Below are 13,079 nucleotides of genomic sequence, written 5' to 3'. Positions count from 1 at the left end.
TGACAACGATACAGAACTCTTAAAGAAATCCGTGGATCCAGCTGGTAAGCTACATCACTGCCAAAATCTAATCATTTGGTCCTTGTGTCAATTCTGACCTTTCCTGAAACGTTCATCCAAATCTGTTAATCTGTTTTTGAGTAATGTTGCTGACAGACAGACAAACCAACACCAATAAACAAACTTGTTCTGAAAAGTCACTTGGCACATGTGACTTCAATCAGATGTCATTATCTGTTGAGAGCATTTTTAAAAAAAAAAAAAACTAGTATCCTGCTAATAAAGAAATATAGCTAAAGGTTGACTTCCCTTGTAAAGAAAAAAAACTGCAGAGGGCAGATTATGGAAACGCTCCACAAGGACAGGAGCGGGTCTTGATCGATTAGCCGACGCTGTCATCGATACAATGGTCTTGCCGAACACTACCGTTCAAAAGTTTGGGGTCATCTAGACAATTCCATGTTTTCCATAAAAACTCACACTTTTATCCATGTGCTAACATAACTGCACAAGGGTTTTCTAACCATCAATTGACCTTTCAACACCATTAGCTAACACAATGTAGCATTAGAGCACAGGAGTGATGGTTGCTGGAAATGTTCCTCTGTACCCCTATGGAGACATTATATGTAGCATCCCTGCTGAACAGATTATGGGGTGGAGACAAGTGGTGTCTCCACTGAAAGTCGGCAACTATGAAATGCATTACTGGAAGGTTATAAACAATAAATGTATCGCTTTCCCTTTTCAGTACAACAAAATCACCCCTTAAAAATCTAACTTCAATATATAGTACTTACATACATACATACATAAAGAAATCTGCTTTGGTTCCAAAACTCTGGTATTGTTCAGGCTTCTATCTATATAATAAGTATATTACTGACATATGCCACTGTATAATTTTGTTGCACAGAATTTGGACTTAGAGGTTGTCTTACCTGAAGTAGAAGTTGCTGGAAAGGTCCACATTCTGAAAGATCCGCACATATCTGTAAGAGAAAAACCCAGTTAGTCAAACTCAAAAGTTTTGACCAAGAAAACACAATTCGGATCACTTCAGAGGCAAGTTCAGTGATTCACAGTTATCTCACAGTAAGAAATAAAGACACACCAGATACACAAGTGTCATTCATGGTCAGAAAATGCAAATGTGTCAACAGTTCTACTTGGACTAGGAAGAAAAATGGAGCTGATAATATTGATAATAAAGACTCATGAAACAAAAATTAATCCCCAGACCGGTCTAATTCAACATGCTATTGTCATGTGTAACACAGAATTGATCAATATTCTTTATGCAGAATTCGTTCCTTGGCAGAATTATGTGACGATTGCCGTTGGTTTGTCTGTTTGTCCGTCTGTTAGCACCACTACTCAAAAATGGACTAACAAATTTGGGTGAAATTTTCAGGCAAGGACAGACAATACCTTGCTTCATCGGGGTGTGTGACTCTGACCGAGTCATTGGGAATGTAGATCATAGTGGTGTCTTCAATTTTGTAGATGGAGTGGCCACCGATGTCCGCCATCTTTCTGCGTTTGGTGATCAACACTATGTAGTAACCCTCGAGGAACCGTACGAACCCTGTCAAGAAAAAAACAACATGCAATTTAAAATGTTTTAGGATAAACAAATCAATTTTTCCTTTAAGCAACCTCAGACTACCACTGACATAACCTGGCTTGTGATGTCACTGAAGCTCCATCTATGGAGGTGCACTGTAGGTGTCTGTCTTACTACCTATGTAATACAATGCATTTATTCTTATGTAATTAAAAACTGACCCAGAAAGCATCATTCAACGTCGATGGCTTGCTTACAGCTTTACATGAGCCATTCACTACACAATGTGGAGGATGTCTTTATGCTGTAATAATGACTCATTAAGGCAAGTAGTTTATGTAAGTGTGCCTGTAAGACGTACAGCTGTCTGTGAATACTACTAAAACCAATCTGCTAACAAATCAACGGAGACAATTTTGCAGCTGAACATTTAGACCTGCAGGTAGCTCAGTCCGATTGTGCTGTCAGCTGGTTAGTGAGTTGGATTGGGGTCGTAATGTGTCTCAGTATTCAAAGACGAGGCTGCAAAAGCAGGTGCAAGGTAAGTGCCACTCAGATTGCAGGAACTGTTGTATATTCCTCCTCCTGTTATGGAAGGATCTGAGAAAGCACCTGAAGTGACACTAGTTATGCATCTTGGCCTAGAAGGATACAATCTTTTCATAGGTATGGAATGAATCAGTCAGTTTCTGTCCTAAACGATGCATTATACCATCAAATGACTGGTCCCCTTACCCTAATTCGGGTCTTTTATACAATAATTGCACTGTAAAAAACAGTGCAAAAATCTGAGCTACTAGTGCATCAGTTGGTGTCTCGATAATTTCATCTCTCCATGTGAAATTAGACATTTAGATGTTTTTTCCCCATGAAAATAATCCATTCCTGCCTTAAAATACTTCATACGTGACCCGACACTGCATTGCGCTCTATAGAAGTTTAGTTTAGTTTAGTTTGTTTATTTAAAAGGACAATGTGCAGTAACATTAAAAAGATGTCTGCACCAGATTTAGCACAAAGCTAATTTCCATCTGCAGTCCTTTGCACAATAAAAATACATAACACTAACAGGTAATAAAATATTGCAGTCATAAAGATGGCATACAACATAGAATACAATACAAATATTACATTAAAAACACATAAAATTCATAATAAAATACAAAGTTGCTTGAAAGTATTTAAAGTTGCTCTATATTATTTAAAGTTGCTCTGTATTAGTGAAAGTTGTTCTAAATGAGCTGTTCAAAGTTTGGGTCACCCAGATAATTTTATGTTTTCCATAAAAATTCACACTTTTATTCATGTGCTAACATAATTGCCTTTCAACAGCATTAGCTAACACAATGTAGCATTAGAACACAGGAGTGATGGTTGCTGGAAATGTTCCTCTGTACCCCTATGGAGATATTCCAGTAAAAATCAGCCGTTTCAGCTACAATAGTCATTTACCACATTAACAATTTCTAGACTGTATTTCTGATTCTTTTAATGTTATCTTAATTGAAAAAAAAAACAACTTATTTTCTTTCAAAAAATGACGACATTTCTAAGTAACCCCAAACTTCTGAACAGTAGTGTATGTCGTATTGCATAAAGACTGATCAGCAAAGTGTGTCAGCTGCCTTGTATGAGAACAAACTACACTTCCACGGCTCACTTTGTATTCATTTACTTGTGGGTTTGCTGACGGGCGATCCGTCTGTTACTTCACTGTGCTTCTTCCCACAACACGTGGGTCAGACTGACAAATGAAAGCGAAAAAAACTATACTTACAATAATGTTACTCATTTTATACTGACATAAGACTGCCACAAGGTCTCTCGGGATACACTGTGCCTTACCTGGCTGCGTCCCTCCATTATTCGGTATAACAGCAAAAATAACAACTTGTGATCAAGGATGGCACTGGGGGAGGGAGGAAAAAAGACTAATTTCTTTAAACGTCAGAATCTGTCTGTGTCAGTGTGACCGACTCATCTGCAGCCTCAAGATGGTGCTGAATTAAATCTTAAAAGTGCGCTATAATAGCACTTAATTAAAAGGGGCAGACGACTAAATTTAATCTTAGATGTGGTATGGCCAGGTACTGAAAGAGCCTTGCAAGTATTAGCTGACAATTGCTGTTGTCTTCCTTGGAGCACAGCCACATATTCATTCTAACTCGAAACCAAAATGTAAGACCATTTATTTACTTGTAGTCCTGTGAAGATAAACCCTAATAACTTCTTTCTGGAGCCCCCGACTTTTCCTCTCGTGTCATCATGACCTACATAAAGTGGCTTTGAGTGAAATATCTTCACAAATATTAACTGGAGAGGACACAGTTTAATGAACTCAATTTTCGATTTAGCATCATGAGGTCAAATACTTGAAAACATCCCTGCCAGCCTCATCTGTAGTGCTAATTAGCATGCTAGTGCACTGAACTAACTGTGGTGACCATTAGACCTGAAAAGCAGCCGGCGCCACTGTGCAGAGTTCATCTTGTTATTTATGTTTTCAGGTATTTTTGGTTTAGCTTGTTCTTGCCGGTAGCATCGTGACAGGACATTGGAGGTCAAAGTTTAGAGCCAATCTCTTCAAGCTCATGGACTCTGTTTTGCGATCCGAGGCAAACTGTGTTCTTGAGGGAGTAAGTTGATTTTCGAGTTCAAGACTTGGTTGTTCAGACTGTGCTTCAACAAGGTGGTTGAGTTTAAAAGAGGGCAAAGACTGATAAATAAACCATGCAATGCAGAATGTAGGTCATACCTCGAGCACTGATCATTCAACAAGTACGTGTAATTCACTGCCCTGTAACACCTACTATTCCTAACAACATAAAACATATGGAGTAGGTAATCATACGAATGGTTCCATAACCTCCTCGTGTAATGAAGCCTTCACATATGGAGCAGAAACACAGAACACGGTTGTTTTCAGAAAATGAGAATTACTGGTGAATTGGATTTACAAAAGGCCAAAAAAAGAGCTACTGTACGTTTTTAAAAAAACACATGATTACACTTCACTGTAAGTAGGTATGTAGGACAATGTGCAAAACACAGAGACAAAGGAGATAAGCAATATTTGTCTCAAATAACTCAAGCATTCCGTATAAGACTGGAAATCAATGGTTTTCCATTTCACTGAAACCTTAATTAAATACTTCAGCGTTTATAATTGTAGGTCTTGCTATGTTTTTCAGCTGTTAAAAAAAGTGATAACTGATGATCGACTGTTAAATTTTGGGTCTGTCTGTGTGAAATTAGACAGAATTCATGAATATGATAAGAGTTTGCCTATAAATAAGTACTGACTGCTTGATGAAGTGTTCAACACAGTCAATGCAATTTTGCTTTTTCGACAACCCCCCCCTCCAAAAAAAAAAAAAGAGTCTTTCATGACAAAGTGAAAACAGATGTACAAAAAATATAAATCATGCATAACCAATTCAAACAATTAGTGAAATGGAGATCATCTGAGTGCAATGAATGTGTCTCAAGAGATTAGAAGTCAAAGGGAAGAAAACACTCCATGCAGCTCTGTGAAAAGGTTATTGAAAAGCAAGTCAGGGAAGGGATGAAAGAAAACTTCCTCTAAGAGGGTGAACATTTATGCAAGTACTTACTTTACCTTTATTATAGATGATTTAACATTACATTTTAGAAATGTGTTTTCACTTTGACATGAAAGAGTCTTTTGTTGCAAATTCTTGTCAAAAAAGTCAAATTAAACTGACTATAATTCAAGGTAACACAGCAAGGAAATGGCATACTTTTTAAGGGGTGAATATTTCTCATAGGTGCTGTATATTTGTTATTCTGAACTCAAAATTACACTACTGTTCAAAAGTTTGGGATCACACAGACAATTTCATGTTTTCCATGAAAATTCACACTTTTATTCATGTTCTAACATAACTGCACAAGGGTTTTCTAATCATCAATGAGCCTTTCAGCACCATTAACTAACACAATGTAGCATTAGAACACAGGAGTGATGGTTGCTGGAAATGTTCCTCTGTACCCCTATGGAGATATTCCATTAAAAATCAGACATTTCCAGCTAGAATAGTCATTTACCACATCAACAATGTCTAGGCTGCATTTATGATTCAACGTTATCTTCATAGAAAAAATGTTTTTTGTTTTTTGTGACTCCAAACTTTTGAACAGTTCTGTGAAATATTTCGGCAGAATTGGAGAATTTCATCCGTTTTCAAACCTGGAAATTTTTTGTAATTGCACCCTCAGAAAAATCTCCTCACTTTGGAAGTCTTTCAGTATCCCCACAAACATAACTCCTAGAGCCATGACGTGAAATGAAGACACAGATAAAACCGTTTACAGCAGTGGCCTCAACAAAAACCAGTCGAAACATTTTACAACTTAGTTTTGGTCAGTTAACATAGAAGTAACCTCTAAACAATGTGTGAGATAGTCCGGGTTTTGTTGCTACAGTTTCTTTACCAGACTTTAAACAAAAAGTGCAACAAAAATCTTTCTCAATACACCTCTGAAGGTTATCATCTGAGACCTGAAAACTGAAATTGTGGTGCCAGTCGGACTGGTAACAGGGCTATAATTTGAGGACAGGCATTATACTGCCAGGTGTTCCCATTATTGTATGCTTTTCAGTTCCCTAAACACAAAAGAGAAAACCAGGTCAACACGCGCAGCTGTGGAGGTAATGCTTGGAAGATGACGTTGCCATCATTGTGCTGTGGGAGGAGAGTGGAGGGACTTTGCTCACCCACGATGCCACAGGCCAAGACAGCCCTGGAGAGGCCTGAGGAACCCTTCTGGCCAATTTTAGTGCGGTTACCGAGGTCCAAGCGGCCCAGCAACTCCCGTACTTCTTGCTGGTTGTACACATGCTGCAGAGGGGGAAAAAATGCTGTTATGTGTAGCATTCATATTGTCGATTTCGACCTTTCAATATTTACATTCTAAACATTCATTATACACTGGACGTCCAAAAAAAAGTGGCACACTAATATTTTGTTGGACTGCTTTAGCTTTGAGTACGGTACACATCGTTTCGAGAAGCTTCTGCAATGTCACAGCATTTATTTCTGTCCAGAGTTTGAGTGATTTTCTGCCAAGATCTTATATTGAGGATGTGAGAGTCGGACCACTCTACAAAGTCTGATCCAGAACATCCCAAACATTCTCAGCAGGGCTGAGGTCTGGATTCTAGGGGTGGCCCGAATAGTGGTTTCTGGCCTCCAAATATTCAGGCCCTATTAAAGACGAGTATTCGTTCAACCCTGTAATGAGCGAACGGATATTCGGATATTCGGGTCCAGCCCTACTGGACTCTGTGGAGGACAATCCATCTCATGCTCCCTTATCCACTCATTCTCAATGTGAGCCCATGAATCCTGGCATCGTCATCTTGGAACATGTCCATGCCATCAGTAAAGAAGCCTCTCATCCGAGAGGCAAAACGTCTTCAAGATCACAAGAATAAGTCCAGTTGCCTGAACTAAACCCGTCACCTTAAGATGGCCTGGATGACTGAGAATCTTCACAGACATGAATACATTGGCCAGTTCTGAACCTGATTTTAGTAGTTTCATCTCCTTAGTTGTTTCTTTGCTTGATGCAGGCCAATAATTTGACACTTCATCCTTTCCATGACCACAGGATATGTCTTCCAACACATTTGTCAAAGAAATGAGAAGCTCCTCACTGCATCAGCTAGGCTTAAATAAGCTGTTGCAGCTGAAACAGATTCATCACTGCAGTAATTATCCAATGGAAGGCTCTTACCTATTTTCTTTGTTAAATCCAGGTGGTGACTTTTTTTTGGACAGGCAGTGTATCTGTAAACTTATCTGCACCTCCTTATGTCATTTGCACATTTCTGTATCACTCTTGTATATTCTGTTGATTTTTTTCTATATTATACTTTATTTTATTTTGCCTCCACTTCTTATTGTTTACCCCTTTATTGAAGATCCATGGTGCTGTAACAATTTAATTTCCCTCTGGGGGTTAATAAAGTTATTCAAGTCTAACAACAGAAGCAAACATAGCTTGTCAGACTGGTACAATAAAAGTCTTTTCTGGGCAATAATAAGTAAAAGAACAACAGACCCAGTTTAATCGATGACCCAAATTTTCTAAAAAAGGGCTCAGATTGATTCTCAGTGAGGCAATTAAGCAAATAATAGATTAACTGCTATCCGAATTGTTTTTTAAATGTTGTAATGATCAACAGCAACTGTGTTTTCATTATTCAGGTCTCAATAATTTTAAAAAAAACTGTTATTTTTCTCATCTAAACAATATTTTTTACAATTATTGCTTGGAACTACAGGCCCAACAGAAAAATAATGCAATTTTCAATGCAGTGCATGTCCACTTATTTATGCACCAGTGGGTGAATTTCTCTTTTCTATGCTGGTAGAATAAAATGCATTCTTCCACAGAATGCAATGAGTCACAATAGATTCACAAAAATCCATACAATAGGCCTTGAGCTTTCTGTATAACCTTATAATAAGGAGTTCTAGGTTGTCTTTTATTCCACTGCGTGTGTCCCAGCTCTCCGTACATCTGATATCATTTTTTGTGTCAGTTTTGCATTTTTTAGTGTCATTTATGTGTCTTTTTCTGTCATTTTAAGTATTTTTTTGTATCTTTTGGTGCCATTTTTGTGTCTTTTTGGGTCACTTTCGCTTCTTTTTGTGTCCACCAAAACAATTCCAATCCGTCATAACTACGTTGAGGGGACACCATCACTCCATAACGGCACTCATTATTTTATTTTATTTTACGTTTACTTGCCTTGTGTTGTCTTATTGTTTACATGTGAACAGCAAAAAAGTGAAAGATGCTTTAAACCTGATCATTTGTCATTTTTGCATCTTTTTGTGCTGTTTTTGTGTCATCTCCACAACCTCTCCATTCCCTGGCATCCCCACACTGTGTATAAATTACTATAAAAATGAAAAACAGCTGTCTAAGGTCATTGTAATATCAGCAGGAATGGGAGCGTGGGGTGATGGATGTTCAGCCGTGGATACTTCATAATAATAAACACATCACAATCCCAATCACCCACGGCACGAATGAACAAATCAGCTACCAGCTCATAGGTCCTGGTAACGAGCAGTGGAGAAGAAAAGGGGGTGCACTAGGCACTCATCAGCGAAGTTGCCATCAATAATACACTTGGGACAGGCTGAGTGATTGTACAATTTCCCCCCAGGCATACTGTACTGTATTACATAAGAACATACACTGGCGCTGTGCTTGGTCTGGTGGAAACTTGCCATTTACCTTATCGTCAATTACGACCAGGTCCTTGGGTTCTGTGCGGTCAATCTTTAAGACTCGGTGTTTGGTCTGTGCTTGATTGCTCCCAACCAGAAAATACCTCTGGAAAGAAAAAGAAAATCATCAATGTGCTGTAAATTACAACCCATGTCCTTCATATTATCACAGGGGTCTTTTATACATGCAGCCTGCATAGCTTATCGTGATAATAGGTGCATAATGAAGACAGTGTGATTCCATATTTGGTGCTTAGAAGCTTTCTCTCGTCAAGGAACATTCAGTTCACACTTAGTGCCTATAACCAGGGAACACTATATTACTGGATGACCTGTTCGAGAGCCTTTTCAAATTTCAATAGAGACACAGTTGCTATTATGACAATCCACTTCTCCCGAGTGCAGTACTGTTGTTAAGAGTCTCACTTTCTCTTGGCCTTTTGTTTCTATAATGTGAAACTTTTTATCTCCACAATATCCAGCCTCAAGCAGAAGTGTCAGAACTCTGTGAAATTATACACAAAAGGTATTCAAAGCAGATATGCATCATTTGATCACATCACAGTAAAATAAAAAGACACAGCGCAACGAGAGTGCACACAGCCCAGAGTACACGTGTCCACAGTACATACACTACTGCTCAAAAGTTTGGGGTCATCCAGGTAATTTCATGTTTTCCATGAAAACTCACACTTTTATTCACTGATGAACAGACAACCAAAAGAGATTCTATCAAAATCTAATTTATATTGTTCAGTTTGCATGTTTTTTTTTTATAAAATAAGAAAAGTAAATAAGACATTGATGCATTGATCAGTGAGCATGCTGGTAGAAGGGTTTTGTTACATTTGGAGAGAGCCAGGTTAGCTGCTTTCCATTTAGCTTTAGTCTTTATGCTATATTAAGCTAATGTAGCCTTATATTTAGCATTCAGATGGCATCTTTTTAGTTATCTCTGGATTATATAGGTTTACCAAAACAGAAGAGTATTCATTTTATCCTGTTCTTGAAAAGCATTTTGACTCTTAAAGGGGGAATCTGTATGTCTGGAGAGCAACTGCTGATATTTAGTTAGCTATTTAGCATATGCAGATAGCCAGCAGGTGCCAGATTTAGCATCCTTTTTGCTTCAAAATGTATATAGATTATTTTGTCTGAGAGCCATGTGAGCTTCTTTTTTGTTTTGCTTCTAGGTTTTATGCTGAGCTAAGCCAGCATGCAGCTGGCTGTTGCCTCATATTCAGCATTTACATTACATCTTTTCATTTATCTCTGTAATATTCAGGCTTCCCAAAACACTGACAAATTCATTTAATCATATTCTTTGAAAGTATGATGACTTTAAAAAATTAATCCGTTATACTTAGCTAGCTAGCATATGTCGATAGTTAGCATGTGCCAGATTTGCCCTTGTTTTGTACACTATCATTGAAAAGTTTGGGGTCACCCAGAAAATTTCATGTTTTCCATGAAAACTCACACTTTTATTCATGTGCTAACATAATTGCACACAGATTTTAAAATCATCAATTAGCTTTTCAACACCATTAGCTAACACAATGTAGCATTAGAACACAGGAGTGATGGTTGCTGGAAATGTTCCTCTGTACCCCTATGGAGATATTCCATTAAAACTAAACTGTTTCCAGCTAGAATAGTCATTTACCACATTAACAATGCCTAGACTGTATTTCTGATTATTTAATGTTATCTTCATTGAAAAAAAAAAAGCTTTTCTTTCAAAAAGAACATTTCTAAATGACCCCGGACTTTTGAACGGTAGTGTATTTAACACAAAGCTAAACTGTAACATGCCCACTGTTAAGATTTGTGTTTTCTTGCCTGTCTCTTTCTTTTTAAGTCATTTTTGATGGCATTGTAAAATGGACTAAGATGATGAGTCCACTAAAGACATTACATTGGAACATCATGTATCAGTACAGTCCGCAACTACTAGAGCAATTTTGTTCTTTTCTACACTTCCTAGCCTCCTGTGTGGCTCTCTTTGTCCACAATAGCTACACAGTCCACGTATTAACTGTTCAGTAAAATGGTCTCAACAAGAAATGATAGTAACAGCACTGAGACAAAAGATTTTCTGCCTCATTGTCAAAATATTTAAACTGGTGATGGCGGGCACCAGTCACTCTGTGCACAACTTATTTTGCAAAGTGTACTGTTGAAATGCACTGATAACTGGAAAATATCAGGCTGCAAATCTCTGCCTGTATTATGACAACATGCAGTAAATAAACCCATAAGGAAAGATGCACAACAACTTGTCTGTAAAGCGCATATATTTATGCCAAAATATGTATAAACCTACTCTGAGCTAAAGTAAAACAATTTCAACAGGCAAAATGTAATTATTGTGACTGTCTAGACAACTGTGGCAGAAATACCTGTAACTGATTTCATGGTCATGTCCTGAAGCCTGGAGGAGTAAATTATCACAAACAGGCTTTTGCTGCCATCTAGTGTCTACTGACCAGCAGTTCTATGTCATTTACATCTCTGAACTGCTTAAATTGTAATTTCATAGACTGAGTGTGGTTGTCTTACATTGACGTGATCAGATTAATAAGCACTAGAGCCTACTTTTTGGCACAATCAGTGGATTTCTGGCTGTTTTCACTAAACAGTTTGGTGGAAAAAATACTGTTTTCCTTGAGAATTTACCCACCGAGTCCTGTTACACTGAAATAAAGACAACTAAGAAGATACTGTCTGTCCATCCATCCATCCATTATCTACACACCACTTAATCCTCATGAGGGTCACAGTGGGGCTGGAGTCTATCCCAGTTGACTTAAGGTGAAGGCAGGAGACACCCAGACAGGTCACCAGTCTATCACAGGACTACATGTAGAGACAAGCAATCACACTCGTATTGACACCTATGGACAATTTAGAATCCCCAGTTAACCTCAGCATGTTTTTGGACTGTGGGAGGAAGTCAGAGTACCTGGACAAAACACACAGGGAGAACATGCAAACTTCATGCAGAAAGATCCCAAGAAGCAAACCAGGGATCTTCTTGCTGCAAGGAAAAAGTGCTAACCACTGTGCAGTAAGAGAATACAGTCTTTTGAGTATTTTATTCTCTGTGCAGAGAAGGACAACCATCAAACAGATTGCAGAGCAGTCTGCAGAGGAAGAACAAAGAATATTGAGCGTACTGAAAGTAAGGCTAGGGGTACAGCCAAGTAGTGTCACTTGTAGTCCATGGAATTTACTGTAGTTTACGTATACACGGCATACTCCCTCAGATACCACGCAAAGTGCTGGCTGTCTGTTAAGTAAGTTCAAACATCAAACATAGGTAAAACAGCAGACTCTGCAAGGTACTTCCATCAAAGCTACAAAAGTCCTGGGTAGTTCCTTGTTCCAGTTTGTGTCATTCATCTTTTACCAGACACGAAGCAGCGCTTAAAGCTGTGTAATTGTGTTGGCTGTTGCTGTCAAATAACATGCTCAGTTTTCATGCTCTTTCATCAATAAAAGCCTGGAAGTTGAACATTTTTCTAAGCGCTTTTTGCCTCTGTAACATGTACTGTATCAATATCAATCAGCAAGCATAAGAAGAGCAAGAAGAAACCTGACATTACAGAGATTGAGTGTAATTCACAGAGATCTGGTTTGCTCTGGAACCTATAACAAGTCTGTCTGGACTTTTAGGGAGATTTGATGAGACGGTGGTAATAAATATCATGTCCCACTTACTGCTCTGGTTTCGTACAAAACCATCCTCTGGATTCCACTGATAATAGCCACTGACTGAGGCATTTTTGTTTCTGTTTGCTCCAACAGTCACAAACCACAGGAGACGACAGAAGAGCTGCAGAGTGAATGCAAAGGCAATATGTAAATTCATAACTTCACATCATCAAGAGACAAAACAGAGAATATATATATATGAATGCATATTTGATCCTTAAACTTCCTGTGTGCATCCTATTTTGATCCTCAGGGTTTCCTAGCTAACGTTACTCACCGTTAATTAGCTAGCTAGCTATCCGAATTGACGCCAAATCGTCTCCGGTGGTGATAAAATGCATCTCCTCCAGCGGTAACGTTTTATTTAACAGCTAAATTAAGCATGTCCCTAAACTGGTCGAGTTTATTAAATTAGCAAGGCAGCATGTTTAGTCAGGTGACTGTCATGACCTACTTCCCTTGTCAGCTGGTACGGTGCCTCGCAGAGTCAAAAAAACATTCAACAGACTGAAAATGCGATTCATAAA

The 13,079-nt window shown here is 38.3% G+C and overlaps 1 protein-coding gene across 1 annotated transcript in view; it reads right to left on the bottom strand.

Annotated features, from left to right (window-relative positions):
* The window catches only part of fig4a (FIG4 phosphoinositide 5-phosphatase a), a 78,673-nt gene extending 65,635 nt beyond the window's left edge, over positions 1 to 13,038 (bottom strand). Inside the window, 6 exon segments of the mRNA XM_051960831.1 lie at positions 942 to 992; positions 1,432 to 1,588; positions 6,306 to 6,429; positions 8,843 to 8,941; positions 12,559 to 12,673; positions 12,830 to 13,038. Of these exon segments, the coding sequence (XP_051816791.1) occupies positions 942 to 992; positions 1,432 to 1,588; positions 6,306 to 6,429; positions 8,843 to 8,941; positions 12,559 to 12,621 (494 nt within the window). The 5' untranslated portion in view covers positions 12,622 to 12,673; positions 12,830 to 13,038.
* Between the last annotated feature and the right edge of the window lie 41 nt (positions 13,039 to 13,079).

The sequence above is a fragment of the Acanthochromis polyacanthus genome, chromosome 16, assembly GCF_021347895.1.
Source record: "Acanthochromis polyacanthus isolate Apoly-LR-REF ecotype Palm Island chromosome 16, KAUST_Apoly_ChrSc, whole genome shotgun sequence".
NCBI lineage: Eukaryota > Metazoa > Chordata > Actinopteri > Pomacentridae > Acanthochromis > Acanthochromis polyacanthus.
Note: the sequence above shows the minus strand (reverse complement) of the source record. Positions and strands in the feature narration are given on the sequence as shown.